This window comes from Polyodon spathula, chromosome 24 (genome assembly GCF_017654505.1).
Source record: "Polyodon spathula isolate WHYD16114869_AA chromosome 24, ASM1765450v1, whole genome shotgun sequence".
Taxonomy (NCBI): Eukaryota; Metazoa; Chordata; class Actinopteri; order Acipenseriformes; family Polyodontidae; genus Polyodon; species Polyodon spathula.
The window spans coordinates 15,739,588-15,758,611 of NC_054557.1; the positions used below are offsets into that span (position 1 = coordinate 15,739,588).

The following is a 19,024-nucleotide window of genomic DNA, read 5'->3' on the forward strand; positions in this document are numbered from 1 at the left end:
CGTGTAACCAAAGAACTGCACAGCAGTAAAGAAACTGTGATGAGGTGAAAGGAAACCGCTTGCATACCTGCGGATTTCTTTTTTTGAAAAGGTTCAAAGCCTCTTTGCTTCACTACACTTTCTTTACCTCTGTCAATGTGATGCTCCATGATTACAGAAGAGGCTAGTGACTCATTCTGAAATTACAATCCTTAGAGAATAGAAAAGTAAACCTTGCAAACCCCCACCACTTTAAACAAACAAAACTGCAGGACAGTTACTGCTCCCGTCCTCTTAGTCCCAGTGACAGTTACTGCTGCCGTCCTCTTAGTCCCAGTGACAGTTACTGCTCCCGTCCTCTTAGTCCCAGTGACAGTTACTGCTGCCGTCCTCTTAGTCCCAGTGACAGTTACTGCTCCCGTCCTCTTAGTCCCAGTGACAGTTACTGCTGCCGTCCTCTTAGTCCCAGTGACAGTGACAGTTACTGCTGCCGTCCTCTTAGTCCCAGTGACAGTTACTGCTCCCGTCCTCTTAGTCCCAGTGACAGTTACTGCTCCCGTCCTCTTAGTCCCAGTGACAGTTACTGCTCCCGTCCTCTTAGTCCCAGTGACAGTTACTGCTCCCGTCCTCTTAGTCCCAGTGACAGTTACTGCTCCCGTCCTCTTAGTCCCAGTGACAGTTACTGCTCCCGTCCTCTTAGTCCCAGTGACAGTTACTGCTCCCGTCCTCTTAGTCCCAGTGACAGTTACTGCTCCCGTCCTCTTAGTCCCAGTGACTCATAAGCAGCAGCACAGCTAGGCAAACCATTCCATACTTTCACTGCTCTCTGTGTAAAACCGTCCCTCCTAAACTCCCCATAGCCTGACTTCACTCTCTTTCCAACGGGTCCCCGTGCTCTTTGTGCTGTACCTGAACTACTGACTGTGGGTTAGCTTAGTTCGAGCTCCCTCTCTCTCTTGGCACAGGAGATAGCGATTGTGTCCAGTTAAAATGACACATTCTGTACTTTTCTGAATCTGAGATAGAGCTGGCACAGAGTTCAATATTTCCTCTGAAATTGACACGCTGTATTTTGAAGGCTCTTAAAACGTCTTGTGCTGTGCTTTCAGTAACGTTTCAGTGTTAATCAGGGCACTGATGTTAACTGAGGGTTAAGAACAGCAGCTTCTGCAGCTTCTGTTCTCTTCCTTCCCTTGAACTCCTGTTGCGATGATCTGCACCTCATTACCCGGCTATGCAAACGTACATTTTCTTGGTGTTGGTTTATCAAGTCATAAACTGGTTATCAATCTGTCAAGGCGTGCATTGTTGACAGTTAAACACATTCTCAAGAATGTCTACTAGGGAGAGGTCTATTAAACTTCATATATTGTAAGCGTTCATACAGAGGTACTGTAAGGAGAACAAAATATTTTAAATGGATTCCATTTAGAAAGAAAACGACAACACTGAGCAATACGAGTCATCGGTACAATCAGTTTATTGGTTCCACTTTCCATTCACCCATTGCAGATCGAAAATAGCGTCAACGTGTTCGTTCAACCTCCCCCTTCTGACCTAATTTTGACGTCATACTGTTGGGGGGGGTCATATCACTGCTCCTCCCCCATCTTTCACTGTCTGTGTGTGTGTGTGTGTGTGTGTGTGTGTGTGTGTGTGTGTGTGTGTGTGTGACGTGCCCAGAAGAACGCTTCGGCTTTATCAATATTCCAAACTCCTCCCAGGCAGTGTGACGTTTCAAGGAGAATGTCTTCAATTCCTTAGTTCCAGACATGGCAGCCCTGAGAGAGGATCGTCGATACGGGCTCTCCTGCGGAAAAATTAATAAAAACACCCCGAATAAAACACTTTACCACGTCAAGCTCACCGACACCGCAATCAGGGCACTCGAGGCATATCAGAATCTCAAGGTAACTGTGCATTAACGCGTATATCTATAGTTTTGTGTTGTTTTTAATAACTGCTGTAGAGAGTCTTCACGAGTCCAGAACCTAGAAGAAAACTTGACGATAACTCATAAAAAGTGAATGGTTGTCAGACGTCAGACTGTCATTGACAAAAGGCTGCTGTTTTCCTAAATCGCTCGAGTGTTTTAAGAAAATGACACCGAGGCAGCTGCCGTGGGAGCTTTGCGTAACACACCTTAGCAGAATAGAATCGCACTGGACCGAATAACTAAACGTTACCATAAAACAGCATATGAGTTAGAAGTCGTTGTCGTTTGCACATCCAATGCTCGTTTCAGTGTTTGTTTTTTTTTAATTTATTTTGTCTTTCTGATAATAACAGGCGAGCGGGTTGTTTTCCAGGTCCTGCTTCGAAATGGTTTGATTTTACATGTAACGCTTTTGAAACAAATGTGGCATCTTTTGTGAGACAATCATATTATGTAAAGCACTGCTATTTCCTCTCGGATGCAGTAGGACCTGTAACTAGAAAGTCGCATCTCTTTGGAGAGCTGCAGATTCTGCTGTAGTGCTGTAGAACGGAGCTTGTGTTGAAATAGTGTTTTCGATACTTGAAGATAAACAGTCTAGTTTGGAGCGTGGTTAAAATAAATAAATATATAAATAAATAAATGTACTGCACTTGTATTCAGATAAACAGTAGCTGGGATTGCACAGCATTGTAAGCAGCCTGGGTAGTATAACTGCAGTTCAACACCTTAAACTAGCAACCATGTGTCAGTTCCATCTTCTGTTATGATCAAAAGGATCATCTGGCGTGTGCGGCGGTAGGGTATGGGTGTAGGCATACCCGATTTCCAGTTTTTCAGACTTCTCTTTGGGGATATGCATGTTCAAATGATGATCGTTTTTATTATTGCCTCGGTCCCGTGCGTGTTTTCTAAAGATCGATGTGTACTTGTGCATATTAAAACCGCGTTAGATTCCTTTGCTGCAAGACTCCGCTTTACGTGAGATACAGCTCAGAAAGTGCTCCACTTTGGTCCGCTGGGTCCTGCGTTACTAGAACCGTAGTACTGGCGTTAAGATCTGTGTGTGTGTGTGTGTGTCTGTATTATATATATATATATATATATATATATATATATATATATATATATATATATATATATATATATATAATTAGTCTTAAGTACTGGATTTAGGGGTGACTTTTTACAGTAGCAATTTGACAATTTTTTAGTTTTTTTAAATCTCCATTTTTAAATAAATCTAAACCTGTAATGTATGTGTTTCTGTTTACCGGCACTTGTAATCGTGAATATGATTGTTTATAGTATACAATTATAAATGAATAGTTATTGTTTAATACTAGTAGTAGAAAGTGCATTGCAGTTTCATCGTTTTGCAGCAGTTAACGCTTTATACAAACACCACTCAGCGACTCTATCGATGCATTCGGTTGCAAGTCTGATATGCATGCTGCACGTTTTAAAGCCCTGATTGTAAATTACAAGGGCGCTGCAACAGTGGCAGAAAACAATAGCCGTGATCTATATACCCGCACAATCAAAGCCTCAGTGTGAACTCTGGACGCCAGCTGGAGGGGGTGCGTGTTTTTTTTTTTTTCTTTTTAACGTTGCTGCTGTGTTCTGATTGGTCTCTTGGAGGTAGTTTTTGTTGCCGTGCTGCTCTTTGCACTGTTCTGCCCTTTAAACACATAAGCCCCGCCCCCTGCCGGCCGTGATTGGCCCCGGGACAAAGTTGGCAAACTGTAGCTTGAACTATTGTTATTTGCCCCAATCAAGAACAATTATGCGCTTCCTTAAACTGTGGGCATGATGCTTGTTGACATGCAAGGCCTTTGAACTCATACGCTGTGTTTATTTATTTATTTATTCATTCATTTCTTTTATTTATTAGTTTTAAAGATTTCTACAAACAGCGTAGATGCAGTATTTATTATAGTTGATTTATGATGCTGTTTAGATGCTAATGCGAGTGATTTCACTAGTGTGTGTTTCTTTTGTTTTTATTAAGGCATATTTGTCACTGATAGTGCCAGGGGATCCCCCCCCACCCCCAAAAAAAAAAACATCTAATCTGTTCTGGTGAGATTAACTCCACATTTTCTTATGACACATAACAGATTATTACTGCCTAGTACATTGCCCTTGCAGATTTTGATGGATTGAGCCATTGGGGTTTTATGATGGGTATTTTGCCAAGCTTGGCTATGTAATTAACAAACGGGGACAAAGGGTTCTGATGGATATTCCAAGATGATTCTTTCATATCATGAAATATAACACTGCAGTTAATATCTAATTATAATAAATCACATTAGGAATATCATTTGGATGTGCATTGTTTCCATTTTAATAGGTTATTTTGTCCCTTTGGAATTTAAACGCCTCCCAAAATCTCCAATCTGGATCAGGGTTGGCTAAGAAACAATCTCTGCATGTGCTTCAATAGAAATCATGTTTGAAACAATCTCTGCATGTGCTTCAATAGAAATCATGTTTGAAACAATCTCTGCATGTGCTTCAATAGAAATCATGTTTGAAACAATCTCTGCATGTGCTTCAATAGAAATCATGTTTGAAACAATCTCTGCATGTGCTTCAATAGAAATCATGTTTGAAACAATCTCTGCATGTGCTTCAATAGAAATCATGTTTGAAACAATCTCTGCATGTGCTTCAATAGAAATCATGTTTGAAACCATCTCTGCATGTGCTTCAATAGAAATCATGTTTGAAACCATCTCTGCATGTGCTTCAATAGAAATCATGTTTGAAACAATCTCTGCATGTGCTTCAATAGAAATCATGTTTGAAACAATCTCTGCATGTGCTTCAATAGAAATCATGTTTGAAACAATCTCTGCATGTGCTTCAATAGAAATCATGTTTGAAACAATCTCTGCATGTGCTTCAATAGAAATCATGTTTGAAACAATCTCTGCATGTGCTTCAATAGAAATCATGTTTGAAACCATCTCTGCATGTGCTTCAATAGAAATCATGTTTGAAACCATCTCTGCACGTGCTTCAATAGAAATCATGTTTGAAACCATCTCTGCATGTGCTTCAATAGAAATCATGTTTGAAACCATCTCTGCATGTGCTTCAATAGAAATCATGTTTGAAACCATCTCTGCATGTGCTTCAATAGAAATCATGTTTGAAACCATCTCTGCATGTGCTTCAATAGAAATCATGTTTGAAACCATCTCTGCATGTGCTTCAATAGAAATCATGTTTGCTGAAGTTGACCAGGTTATCAGTTTTGTGCTGGAAAAAACAAACAAAAAAAAAAAAAAACATTGAGCATTACTGCATACTAAACACGATACAGCTAACCAACAATAATGATAATGATGAGGATAATAATAATACTAATGTTGACGATGATAATGCTTATAATAATAATGATGATTATGATGATGATATGTACCGATCAGTAATCTTGCTCCAGTATTGACGTTATCTAGTTAAATAGAAGTCTGTATCTGCAATCAGCAGGCAGCCCTGAGACTGGCATGCCTTGTAGATAACGAGGTGTGTGTGTTTAACCCTGGGTCACCCACCTCATTGCTGAACCCACGCGGCAGGTGTGTCCTGCCCCCATGAGATCACAAAGGGGTTTTAATGCAGGTGGAACCCCTGTACCAGCGCGGGACAGGGAATAAACTCGCCAGTATCGATGACTGGCTAGCCATGTACTTTCCATTGCCCTCACTTGTGTCATACCAATGTGCTTTAGTCTTGCCAAACATTTGCTTTTAAGGATGTGTTCCTAGTTCCTAGTCACATCTAAGCAAAAGGTACTGCTTCGTATAGCATGATCCCATTTCTGCCATTCAATTTGATGGCATTGACTCGATTGAGTTCATTGAGCGTTAAAATGATTCATGGTTTAAAAGTGATATCAGATAAATGGTAAGAGTTGTTTTGAAGGTTACGGCACATGTCTTTGACGCAAAGCAAATGTCCTTTTATTTACACAGGAAATGTAGCTGTAATAAATCACTGGCTGAAGTCCAGGCAGTATCTGTTGGTTTTTCATGCTGAGAATAAATTCACCTGTGCATTGATAATGTGGTGTATTTCGTCCTTCACAGAAGTTAACTTTAAGAGATCGAGGAGAAGCACTCAAACTGAAGCTCAACCCTACACAGTCGGTTTCCTAAAAATTCCGGTGCAGCTTAGTGGATCAATCTGCAATTCCAAGCCCCCGATATGCATCCTCAAGAAGGGTTAATGCTTTGAGATTCCTGTTCATTGGATCCTTCATAAGAACAGTACATACTCAAATCCATGTGAAAGGGAAAGGCTTAATTGAAACCTGTTTGGTGGTTCTAAAGTCCATATCACACTTGAGTACATGATTCCTTGTGTTGCTGTTCAGTAAGGGAGGACCCACAGCATTCGAAGGAAGCTGAAGTTCATGTAGAACACACATGGCTGGATTGGTTGAGCATGAATAGGGTGGTGAAGCGTGATAGCTGTGAATTGCTGGAAGCCTCCAGCCTTCAACCTCAATACACTTTATTAGACCACGGCGTCAACAAGTACTGTAGGACCCACCCTGGGTTTGCAGAGTCTAAATAAGAACATAAACACCTAGTGCTCATATTCTTTGTGTGTGTGTTTCAGTGCTGGGCCAGCATTAGACACTGCTTGCTTTCTGAGCCTTGGTTGTTTTCATGGTTTTGCAGAGGTGGAAATAAGACTTCCATTGCATAGCAGCTCGAGTCATTCACGTTTTACTGTAAGCCTAATTGGGACCACCTGATCTTTTCTAATTGAGCACAGATGGGAGATGACAAGTGACTGCTGCATCTTTGTATTACCCGAGCTGGAACAGGGTTTAAATGTGCTCATCGTGGTGAACACTACAGCATTTGAAACCTTTTTTTTTTCCTCATAAATTTTCTTTTATGTTTGGAAAAATGCTTATATAGGTGTTTTTCTTTAATTGTTTTTAATGTTTTGTAATTGTTTGAACTCCAGACGCATGTCTAGTGTAGGTGAACCTGGTGTTCTATTGGTTGTGCCACTCTCTTTAATTATTCAAAGTCTACAAAGCTGATATTAACCCTCTCTCTCTCTCCGTCTCTCTTGCTTCCAGGGTTCCTTACCAAATCAGCCTGTTATCTGCTTCCAGGGGAACCAAGGGGTAAGGGTCAACTTCTGTCTTCATACACACTATCCTGCAGTGCAACAATAGCTGGATAAACACATTGGTGTCCTATCTAATATACTTTTTGAAATGTGCTTTTACCGTGTAAAATACAGTGGTAGAAAAGAAGTAGTCTTTGCGAATGGCAGAGTGTTTCAGAGAGCTGGGTGCATTGTTTCTCACTGTTGCACTGGAACCCATTCCTGTAACGTTATTGAAGTTTAAAAGGCGGGTCTGCTTTATATGCCTCCCCCTGTTCACTTGTGACCTGTGACACTTGGAATTTAATATCTGTTTTTTATAGGCAGTGACCAGGGTAAGGATTTTGGCGAAGCTTGGGAAAGCTGCAGATTTAGGGGCTAATTTTATAAGGCCTCTTCATGGAGTTATTTTTGTTGACATGTTATGAATTATACTGTGAATTAATTTTAATACCCAAGTGTAACGCTTATGGAAAGGTTTTGTATCTGAAGTGTCCTTTTTTCAATGTTCTTTTGTGCTTGTTGTTCATTTCAGACGTGGTCGAGGTGAGAGTTGTTTCATGTTCTTATGGATGGGTTTTCTCTGCTCCTCCTCTGTCACACCATAAAAGTATTCAAATCCTCCCTGGCATTTGAATTCAAAAATACTTTCAGTTTTAAGGGATGAGCGTGGATGCAGTGTGTTTTCGGATCACTTTTTAAATGGTGGGTGGTATATTCAACTTTTAATAGTTTATGCCAACACTATCATGCATGTTCTGTTAAAGGGCCCAGGTAATGCAATGTGGGAAATGCTAGCAGTCATAATTAAGCGTAAATAAAATCTGAAAGCGTGTTGATTTAGAGATGCATGAGTTTGTTTAGTTGGGTTAATTCTAACATTCTCATTACAGATATTAACACATGAAACATTTGCGAAGCTTGAATGCATTCAGTGCGCCTCCTAGGAGGGCTGGAAATGGGCAGCTTCCGCCACCCAAGTGGGTATTAATGAGGATTGTGAAGCTGTAAGATAAATCTGATTAAGCTGTTATTGCAGAGGAAATTGATGGATGTGGCAGACTTGGAACACTGTGACTGATCTTGAAGTGTCTCCCATGAGGAGGCAGGCAGCAGGGCTAGCACATGCACATTGAAATTCAGCTTTATCCCCTCTGTGTCTGCAGCCCAATTACAACATTCCCGATATTGCCGTGTCTGAAAGAAATGAGGCGCTTCATTTTGTCATCTATTTTTTTATTTTTTTTCTTAGTTGATCCGATTTTGCTAGCTGTAGCTGCGTCCTCTTCTGCATTACGTGTGGCCAGGGGGGTTTCTAAAGGAAAAGAAAGCCTTTCTTTTCTAAATTAAGGTCACTGATGTTCGTTAGTGCTACATGTGAGGTACTGAAGGGAGAGAGGGTGTGTGAAGGGGAGGAGGTGATGCACACAGAGGCACCCGATTTGGAAAGCTCTCGGCTTTAAAGGCTGCCTTTGATGTACTGTACTGTACAGCAGGCTGCCTCTGCTCTTTATAATCCCTCTGTTTTTAAGAGGCTAGTTCCTGGGCAACTCTGAGCATCAGGCTCCTTGGATGAGCGTTTTTTATTAAAAGGTTGGAGATAGGCAGGATAGGAAATTCCCATCCACATTCTCCTGGCTATCTACCAATATATTGTGGTGGGGGAGTGGGTGTCTGTTTGTAAAACTGTTGTGTGTTGTCACTACCATTTTGCTGTTGCCTCCCTCACACTCTTTCCTGTGAAGCTGGGGAAGCCCTGTGGGTACTGCTGCCCTGAAACTAAACTGTACTGTCCCAAAAACAGTTCAAATGTTTCTGACAAAAAGAAGAAAAGGGCAAGGAAAAATGCCCCTAAACAATTTTAATAGCTGTCAATCACACACAAACAATCTGCAAAGAGGGTTTAATGTACACAAGTATTCCGTGTTCATGGTGTGTAACATATGGACAGCTAGGAATCTCTTGCCCTAATGCACAGTTTTTCCTGCCAGAAGGTTTGTCTGTTTGTGTTTTTTTCCCTGGGGATGTAGGCTATTCTGCTGTTTATTGGACACAAGCATGTTGTTATGCTTTCATGCAATACTGTATTCAATACTGCTAATGGTAATCTAATGTATTGTCCATTGTGATTACACACAGGAGAGCTGTGGTATGCAGTGTTTTTCTGCAGTGGTGTATCCTGGTTAGTTAGTCATAACCATCGTTTTCCTGTTTACCACGGAACGGTTTCCTAATTTGAGATTCATGTTTTCCTTCCCAGTGTTGAATGGCAGAGAGAGGAAAGATCAGTGGTGTTCAGTGTTTGCTCTGTTTAGGGATAACACCTGTAATGCACGTGGAATAAAAGGGTTTGGTACAGAATTAGGAAATTACATTTGATTAGGCGTTTTTTTTTTTTTTTTTTTAAACCCTGCAAAAGTGAACTACAGAATAAAATGCAAAGTGAAATGTAACGCTTTAGAGACTGTCAGGCATGCAATTATTGTTTGTTGATAAAATGATTTTGACTCCCTTAGTGCTGGTGCTGCTTAACCTTTTAAGAGCTGTCCTTTCACTTCATACTGTATTAACTGTTGTAAGGAGGGTCAGCACATGCCATTTCCATTCTCCATTTCAGACGGCATGAAATGCATTTCACCTTAAACAATATGCAGGAGTCTAAATTGCTCCGTTTGCAGGGTCAGCAGGTCAATGAGGAGCCGTTGGTTATCTTAACCTCTCCATACTGGACAACTCCTTGATAAGGCAATGCATTCAGTGGGGCTGTTGACACTCCCTTTGCCAGGACCACAGAGTGTAAAAAACAAAACAAAACAAAACCTTGCTAGATCTGTAAACCGTTGATCTACAGTCTTTTAAGTTTAAATTGCAGCCATCATCCAGGGCAGGCTTGTGCAGAACTGCATTCCATCAAGCTTGTCTCGCAGCGACTGAATGCAAAAGCATACATTATTGCTGCAGCCTGTCTCTTGACCTCAGTGTTATTGCACAATGCATTATCCTTTCCCTTGACAGGCACCTCGGGAGACGGCAAGGCATTCATCATACACACGACTGCCACGCGAGTGCCCCCGGGCTCCGTTCCCTTTTCATGGGGTGCTCAGATCTGAGGATCATTACGCTGTTTTTTTTTTTTTCGGTTTATTGTAATACAATAAGAAGAATGCAATTCAAAAGCCTTTCATCTTTACAAGCAGTCATTCCCATGTGCATCAATCTAGTTCTATCAGTCCAGATGTGTGCTGTACTAATACCCATTCTTTGAGTTAGTAGGAGACCTTGTCTTGATGTGCTGCATATGGCTGTACTGGGTGATGTGTGCGCTGGACAGGATGTACCAGGTACCTACTGTGGACAGGAGACCACCCTCTCTAACACACTCTCATTTTGCTAATAGAGTGAACTGAAGTTCACCGCCCACTTTCCAAATACCACAAACAAATAACTAGAATAAAATCAAACAGTTTTCCTCGTCCTTGTACTCCTAACGTGCCAAAAACAAACAAAAAAAACCCTAGAGCCTGCCAGTGCAATTTTAAAGCAATTTGTGTCAATGATTTAATTTTTAATTTGAAAAAAGGGTCAGGTAAGAGATGTTGCCGGATCCACCCTCGTATCTTGTTCTTGTGTCGTTGAACTGTGTGCATGTTCAGAGCAGCAGTGTTCATCTTTATTACCACACAGTATCAATGGAATCTCTTCTAAAAAAAGATTATTCAACCAATTCACTGTATTGAACTGTGCTGTGCTTCATTAACATTTATAGAACAAGGTTTCGTTTGTGTTGTGTGTGTGTGTGTGTGTGTGTGTGTGTGTGTGTGTGTCCATGCTACCTGCGTACAACAATTTGCTATAAGTTATCCTTGCGTTGTAGACTTTGTGAATTTTTGTGTGGCATTTTGTGGCTCTTCAATCTCATTCAAGGGGCCTTTTCTGGTAATATCCTGTGACAAATCTTTTGTTTTTATTTTCTTCAGAGGCTTAGTTTTGATTAAGTCTCACTAGCACAGTACAGGGATTGTTTTCGGATTATAGATGGTGGTTTTAAGTTGGGGACCTTGTTGTATAACATTTTTATTAGGTTTTCTTTAAGGGGATCTTGTGTAAGATGAGTGAAGGAATTTAACAACATACTGTTCTGTGCTCAAGCTTTATAAACACATGGAAATGCCAGCTGTAAAGAAACTCTGTGTGATGAAGATGTAAAAACCGTTGTGAATGTAGTCGTGGTTTGCATTGTCCTGTGCGGCGCTTTTGATGCCCAGAATGGGGTGTGTGGTGAGTAATGATCTTTCTAGAGCTCTCTGTTCCCACTATTGTTTTATTGGCCTTGATGCAGATGAGGAAGTCTGTTTTTACTCTCCCCGCATTGAGTTATCAAGGAGAGCGTAAATATAAAATTGTAAATCAAAAAGGAGAGATGATTACATTGTGCTGTCTGCAACCTTGGCACTCTCATTAATCACACACAATATTAGCACATAGAAAGATTCCGTCTTGTGCAAATGTGCATGCTTTTTTTTTTTTTTTTTTTTTAAACTATATGAAAATCAATATCTCTGTTTTGTACCATAAGCAGCTGATAGTACCAGTGGTCAGTGCAGACTGAATAACAAATATATAAGATTGGCCTAAATTGTATCATGATGAATCCTGAAAAACTAAATATTGCCTTGTAGAGATGGAAATAAGACTTTCATTGCATAGCAGATGGATCCGTTCCTGGTTTTACTATGACTTTTTATTAAGACATACCTGAGCTTAACTATACACTGGGGCTAATCAAGCTTTTATTAAAACCTGCAATGGATGAACATGCTATGCAATAGGAGTCTTCTTTCCATTGTAACTGTGGATCAGGTTTAGAACAGGAGGGTAGCGTGGGGATGTTGCATGACGACAGTAATGGATTGCACTATTATGTTTAGTGGATGTATTAACAATTAAGAGTCTTTCATAAAAGCTGCATGATATGCCCATGGGGAATATTCCATTGCAGCTCTGAAAACCCTCTTAAAAAGATGTTACAGGGTTGTGAAATCAGCGGCACATGGCACATTGTATTGACAGGTTAAGCATTTTGAGATGAATCGATAGCCAAAGCAAAGAGCATGCAACAATTCAGAGCAGCCCCAGTCTGGGGCCTGTTGTTTGAAATGATGAAAGAAGGTGAACATGTTGTTGCATTTTCACCCTTGCAAGGGGGGGTGCTGTCAGCTTCTTGATATTTCAATTAGATTGCTGATGTGGACCACTCTCTATTAAGAGCTGTTTTAAATTGAGCTTAAAGCAGAAACTGCCCCAGTAGCATCGACTCCCTGAATAAATGTCAATATCAGGGTTTTCTCTAAAACAGCAGGTCGGATTCATTCTTACTCCAGTTAGTTTTTCTGGGAGGAATGTTTTTTTTTAATACTGGAACATTATCTTTTTTTTAAGCTCCAATGTGCATGTGATTGTCTTGTTGAGCTTGAATATTACTACTCATTTCTCTATTCCTCCAGCAAGCTGGAGTAAACTATACAAATGAATCCTAGGGGCAGTTAAAACCAGCCGCTATGTTGATGTAATAAGCATTTGAGTTCTTTATGTAAAGTACTGTAGGGGTGATTTTGACAAGTTTCCATCCTGCTTCATACTGCCTGCGCGTATCCTACACAATTCTAGAGACTAAGCCGTGTGAGACTTGTTATTTAAAGGTTGTTTGTTCGGGGCTTTGTAGATCTTGTAAATGCATATAAATATACTTCTGCAAACCCCCTTGTTGAAGTAACAGCAGGTCTCCGTTTGAAACACACACATAATGCAGAATAAATAAATAAGAAACCTCTCAGTGCCTTGAGTGCAGCCGTTGCTGTCGTTTGTCTGGCACAGTGCAAATGGGTTTAATTAGCTGAAGTCAGCAATGTCACCACCAGACACAGATGGCTTTTGTGGAACAGACCGAGTTTCCCTGAAACAATTAACCCTGCTTTGCGCACCCAGCCTTCAGGAGTCAAGATTTTATTGTATTTTTGTTGTCAGAAGTACAGGTCCAGTTTAGGTGTTATGCCCTGGAACTTATGTGTGTCTGTGTCTTTCATGCATATATATATATATATATATATATATATATATATATATATATATATATATATATATATATATATATATATATATATATATATATATATATATATATATATATATATATATATATTTTTTTTTTTTTTTTTCCCCCCCCCCCCCCAAATGCTTGGATTTCCATCAAGTAAGAATGCCCTGCTATATACCTGAAAAAACCAAGACAATGACTCTCCTGCCAGACTGAAGCATGCTGTCAGTTTGTGCTCGGGCCATGCTCCAAGCCGAGTTGTTCTGTTCTGGTTCACTTCACATTGTATATCCCAGTCTAAAAGTATTTGACATTTCCAAACACACGCTAGAATGGAACAGATGTAGTTGCACTCTAGCTGGAGAAAGAGTTATTGTATCTGACTGTGGACCCTGCCAGGAGGCTCAGTCTGGGCATAGTGCTGACAATTGGGAATCTATTGCCATTTGGCTACAATGACGCAGGCTGCAGCAAGGCGCCTCGCGGCTTTCCTGCCTATGCCTGTTTTTAAGTTGCCTGTTCACTTACTTCAGTGGCACCTAAGTTATAAATGCAACTGTAGTTTTGAAAGAAATGAATAAAAGCTAAAATTAATTGTACAAGCATTACTGTTACATTTAAACCATCCATAATAAAACTCAACATTCTTAAGCAAAAAAAATCTTCTCCCGAAGTCCGGTTACAGTAGATTCTGAAATGCAATACGCGCCATTCAGAATGTATAAATGGGTTTGATTCAGGTAGAAAGTCTTTCAGCTGGATCATGTTAACTTTTGAGTGTTTCCCTTGTATTTTATTATATTTGTAGGCATTTTCCTTGCAAATAAGCGACACCTTTTTAACTGAATTTAGTTTTTTCAGTAAAGGAACTCTTTGAATTCAGATTGAGTTTTACTTGTTCAGCCGTGTTTATCCATGTATGTATTTAATTATATGAGCATCTTCCAAACTGCTTGAGGTGGTTTGTTTTAAAAGCTAGCCATTCAGGCTTTGTGTGTTTTTCAGTAATGACCTTGATAACCACCATTTAATAGTGTGGCCCATTACCATGTAGTGAACAGAACCACAGGACAATAATCAAGAAGGAAGCAGCATGGAAATGAGAAGCCATTCGAGTTGCATTTGTTTTGGGTCTTTATTGTGACATGTGACAGGAAGGAGAGGGTTAAAGGGCGGCACAGCCCTGCAGCGGCATCTGAAAGGGTACTTCAGAAACATCCTGTAATTAGCCATTTAACAGAGAGAGGGACTAATCAAAGCAAACCACACAATGCAAAAAAAACACACCTTGTCAAGCACATTTTATATTCAGACGAGGAACACCTTTCACTTCTTCTTCTTCTTCTTCTTCTTCTTCTTCTTCTTCTTAATAATAATATATAATAATAATAATAATATAAATAATAATAATAATAAGAATAATAATACAGGAGTTCAGGTCAGAATACATTGTTCTTCCATAGCCTGATTTGAATGTTCATGTTAACATTATCATCTATGAAAGTGATAGTGGTCTTGCTCCCATACTTTGCTATGTACAGGGTGGTCTGTACTACAGTGTGTGTCAATTATAAGAGGCTTTCAAAAGGTTGTTTTTTTTTACAATGCTTTCTGTTGGTCTTTGGAATAGTGACTTTGTGGGGGGATGGCTAGCTCACAGTAGCTTTAATCCACAGTGAAGACCTGGAGTAGAGGACCTACCTTACAGGTACAAGTGCATCTACACCTATGTTGTCTGGCGGGAAAGGGGTTACAGTATTGCATTGTTTTAATTGCATCTAAATCAGCAGCAATAATCTGCCAGACCCGAATAGGGACACATTCACATGTAAATCCTGGATCGAAGACCTGGTGACTAATGAGTTAAGTGACATCTGGTGATAAAGATAGAGAAGGAAGCCAGAAATAAGAGGAGCGATCCAGAATGAACTGACCTGAGCGACATTCATTTGCATGAGAATACAAAGTGTGTGGTGGTGCTGGGGGGGGGGGGAGTAGGGGGGGGTGGGGGGGGGGGGAGGAGGGGGGGGAGGGGGGGGGGGGGGGGGGGGACTTCAGAGAGAGAGAGAGATGCTTTTCTGAGAGCGGGGTGGTGGAGACAGGGGGTGGGTTGAGCTTCAGAGAGAGAGAGATGCTTTTCTGAGAGTGGAGTGGTGGAGATAGGGTGGGTTGAGCTTTAGAGAGAGAGAGAGAGGTGCTTTTCTGAGAGTGGGGTGTGGAGATGAGGTGGGGTGAGCTTCAGAGAGAGAGAGATGCTTTTCTGAGAGCGGGGTGGTGGAGACAGGGGGTGGGTTGAGCTTCAGAGAGAGAGAGATGCTTTTCTGAGAGTGGAGTGGTGGAGATAGGGTGGGTTGAGCTTTAGAGAGAGAGAGAGAGGTGCTTTTCTGAGAGTGGGGTGTGGAGATGAGGTGGGGTGAGCTTCAGAGAGAGAGAGATGCTTTTCTGAGAGCGGGGTGGTGGAGACAGGGGGTGGGTTGAGCTTCAGAGAGAGAGAGATGCTTTTCTGAGAGTGGAGTGGTGGAGATAGGGTGGGTTGAGCTTTAGAGAGAGAGAGAGAGGTGCTTTTCTGAGAGTGGGGTGTGGAGATGAGGTGGGGTGAGCTTCAGAGAGAGAGAGATGCTTTTCTGAGAGCGGGGTGGTGGAGACAGGGGGTGGGTTGAGCTTCAGAGAGAGAGAGATGCTTTTCTGAGAGTGGAGTGGTGGAGATAGGGTGGGTTGAGCTTTAGAGAGAGAGAGAGAGGTGCTTTTCTGAGAGTGGGGTGTGGAGATGAGGTGGGGTGAGCTTCAGAGAGAGAGAGATGCTTTTCTGAGATTGGGGTGGTGGAGACAGCGGGTGGGGTGAGCTTCAGAGATAGATGCTTTTCTGAGAGTGGGATGTTGCAGGCTTTCACTCTGAATTCAACTTTGTCTTATTGCCTTGGGGCATGTTGCAGTTTGAATCCCTTGTGTAGGTCATGTATTGTTTTTTTTTCGCACAAATACAATAAGTGCAAGTAGCCTGACTTTGAAATGTTGTTTTTGTGACTTGTTGCAGACAAGCCTTATAAAAATGTACTCTTTATCTCTCTGTCCAGCTGGTTTTATGATCTGTAATGACCCTGTAAGGATGCTCTACCTAAGCAGTTCATGAGGTTTTTTTTTCCCCAATTATATATATATATATATATATATGACACACACACATACACAATGATCCAGTAATGTATGTACGCAAAGGTTTTTTTATTGCCCCTAACCTGGTAAGATAACATCAAGGTTGTGTGGAAGCAAGTAATCAAGGTATAAAGAGCACCTGTGTTGTGAACCTCGTCTCGGCAGCAGTGTTGTGGAACACTCAGTAACAGCTCCAGTTGTTCTGAACCCCCGGCACGCCTCTCCTGGGATCAGGCATGTCTTGACATTCTGCCAAATCCCAGTGACATCTCCATACCTCAATCAGGTGACCAAGACAAGCTCTGCTCGCATGCATTAGGAGCATTCTGTTGCTGGAGCTTTGCTGGTTGTTATGCTGCTGTACTTTTGCACATCTTGCTGTACCTCCCAGGCTTGACCTTCTGATCTGTGTGGATGGACAATGATAAGTCGAGATTTGCACCTAATTCCTGTAGATCCATTCTGTTAGACTTTAATGCTTTCCAAGGATTTCTGTTGACCCATTCATCAAAATCCATTTTCAAATGTTCTGAACCAGCACACCAATCCATTTTTCTTTTCTGTGTTTTCTAATCGGTGATACTGTTTTGGATCTCGTCTGTTTTCGTCGTGTGTGAAGAAGTCCATACACATGCACTGACATGCCTTTCAAGGTGCACTAGACGCTACCTGTGTGTGGGAATGTGATGCAGTGTTGTGTGTTGTCTCTGACACGGACATCTGGGAGGCTTGTGCTTGTAAATATGAGACCCCCTAGTTTACAGTGTTTCATACCCCCTACCTGACTCCTTCCCTCTTTGTAATTGGAACTTGACTGTCTGTGTGGGGGGAGAACGTATTGTTTCACCCTCAAAGGGGGTGTGTGTGTGTGTGTGTGTGTGTGTGTGTGTGTGTGTGTGTGTGTGTGTGGTTAATTGTAGATTAGGAGGCACCATTTGGAAATGGTGAAACTCCAAATAAGAACTATGCTTGAATCTCAAGAAAATAATCTTTAGATGTGCTGTAAGCATGTCTGGCTGCGGTGTCCTGCTGCATTTATAATGAGTGTGTGCGCTATGATTAAACTAGTCTTTGCAATACTTCTTCTTGGTGTATGCATAATAAGCATTTACATTGTCTATATCCAAAGAGGGCACTTGCTGTTTGTATCAGCTGGGATCAGTTCGAGAAACAGACCCTTTGATAACCTACCTAAGCTCCAGATCTGTCCTGCGGCTTGCTTGTTACTTTGATTTGTTGATCGCTAAATTAGGACAGACTGTTTTAGGCTACAGTGGCTACGTGGCCAATTCTAATTATCTAAAGCAATTAAGTAGCAGAGTGTAGTAACCCCCCATGGATCTCCTTATTACTAATCACAGCAGCTTCTGGCTTTGAGATCGCCAAAGGCAACAGAGTTACTGTAGAAAAAAAAAAAAAAAAAAGCATATTAAGTTGTTTTTGAGCTCTGGCAACAGTCAGTCTATTTAAGCCAATATTGCCCTCTGTTAAGGCTATGTTGTTTTAAGTCCAATAAGCAAAACTACAAAACAAAACCAAAAAAGACCCTAACGTTTTATTGGAGATTGTGTTCCAAGGATAAAAGGAAGGCCGATGGCTTTGATACTGAATTCTTTGTGATGTTGCTGGTCGAGCTTTCGCCCTGTACTAATGATTGGGCTGCTGTGATTGGGTAATTGAAGTCCCATGGTCCCTGGTGGATAAACTGTCTGGTGCGTTCAGAGTTAATAGCCTTTCATTCCCAGTGGGGGGTAGTGCATTCTCGTGCCTCCTAGTTATTTGTAAGCACTAAAAGCTATTCATTTCTTCCATTCAAGAAGAATGTCGGAGTGCGGATTCAAGGATTGGATCCAGAAGTGCTGTAGTTCTATTAATTAAACTATAGGAGTTGGATAAAAGAAAGGAACTCCCTTTATTGTGCGAATGGTCTTTTCCTCATGTTGGTCTCATTAGATGTAAGCTGCATCTCCCTGTCTTCTTTCAGTTATGCAGCACATCAAATGCAGAGATAAGCTAGCCAAGCCATTGCAAAAGACAGGAGGAATTGCTGAAGAGCAAATGGGGGAAACCTTCACTGATCCAATAGCATAAAAAAAGCATGTTAATCCACAATAAATCAAGTTCTACTGCAACTAAGCAATTGCTAACCAATAAAAAAAAAAAAAACAAGAACACGAAGAATGCCAGTCCCACATGGCACTGTGCTGCTGAAAACAATCAGATTCATATTGTTTAACATTTAACATGTGTGTCAGTAACATTTAAAATCTCGCCCCCCTGGTCATGATTTCACATTTGCTTTAAAGACGAGTGCATTGGTGTGATTTACTCGGAGCCCCTTCCTACAAACGGTGGCGCTGTCGAATGGATTTTGTCTGCAGAGGTAAACACTGCTGTTGATTTGTTTGCTCAGTCCACTGAAGCCAGGCTATTGCTGTGGTTTAACAGCTTGCAGCTGTGTTACTGATCACAGCCTGCCTTCTGTTCCCGCAGTTTACCTGAACAGTGGAAAGCTTTATTGTGTCATTAGTGAAATAGTGGCAGGTGATCGTTGCACAAGCCACCTACTGATCTAGTGTGCGTCTTTTAAAGCTGTGGAAACTATTTAAGCCAACTTTTCACGTACCTGCACAGCAAAGCATGACCACCCAGGTTTTTATCTATTCTAAATCTGTATGTTGGAGTATTCCAGGTGCACACAACAAAAACAGCCACTCCTC

At 41.2% G+C, this 19,024-nt stretch overlaps 1 protein-coding gene across 3 annotated transcripts in view; it reads left to right on the forward strand.

Moving 5' to 3' along the window:
* The first annotated feature begins 1,637 nt into the window (after window positions 1-1,637).
* LOC121299145 (RNA polymerase II elongation factor ELL2-like) overlaps window positions 1,638-19,024 on the forward strand; it is a 32,180-nt gene continuing 14,793 nt past the window's right edge. The window contains exons 1-2 of one of the 3 annotated variants that reach the window (XM_041226715.1): window positions 1,638-1,889; window positions 7,026-7,073. In XM_041226715.1, coding sequence (XP_041082649.1) covers window positions 1,752-1,889; window positions 7,026-7,073 — 186 coding nt within the window. In that variant the 5' untranslated portion in view covers window positions 1,638-1,751. Of the gene's footprint in view, window positions 1,890-7,025; window positions 7,074-7,654; window positions 7,763-19,024 lie in introns of those variants that run through there. The other 2 variants (XM_041226716.1, XM_041226717.1) reach the window with 2 other exon arrangements.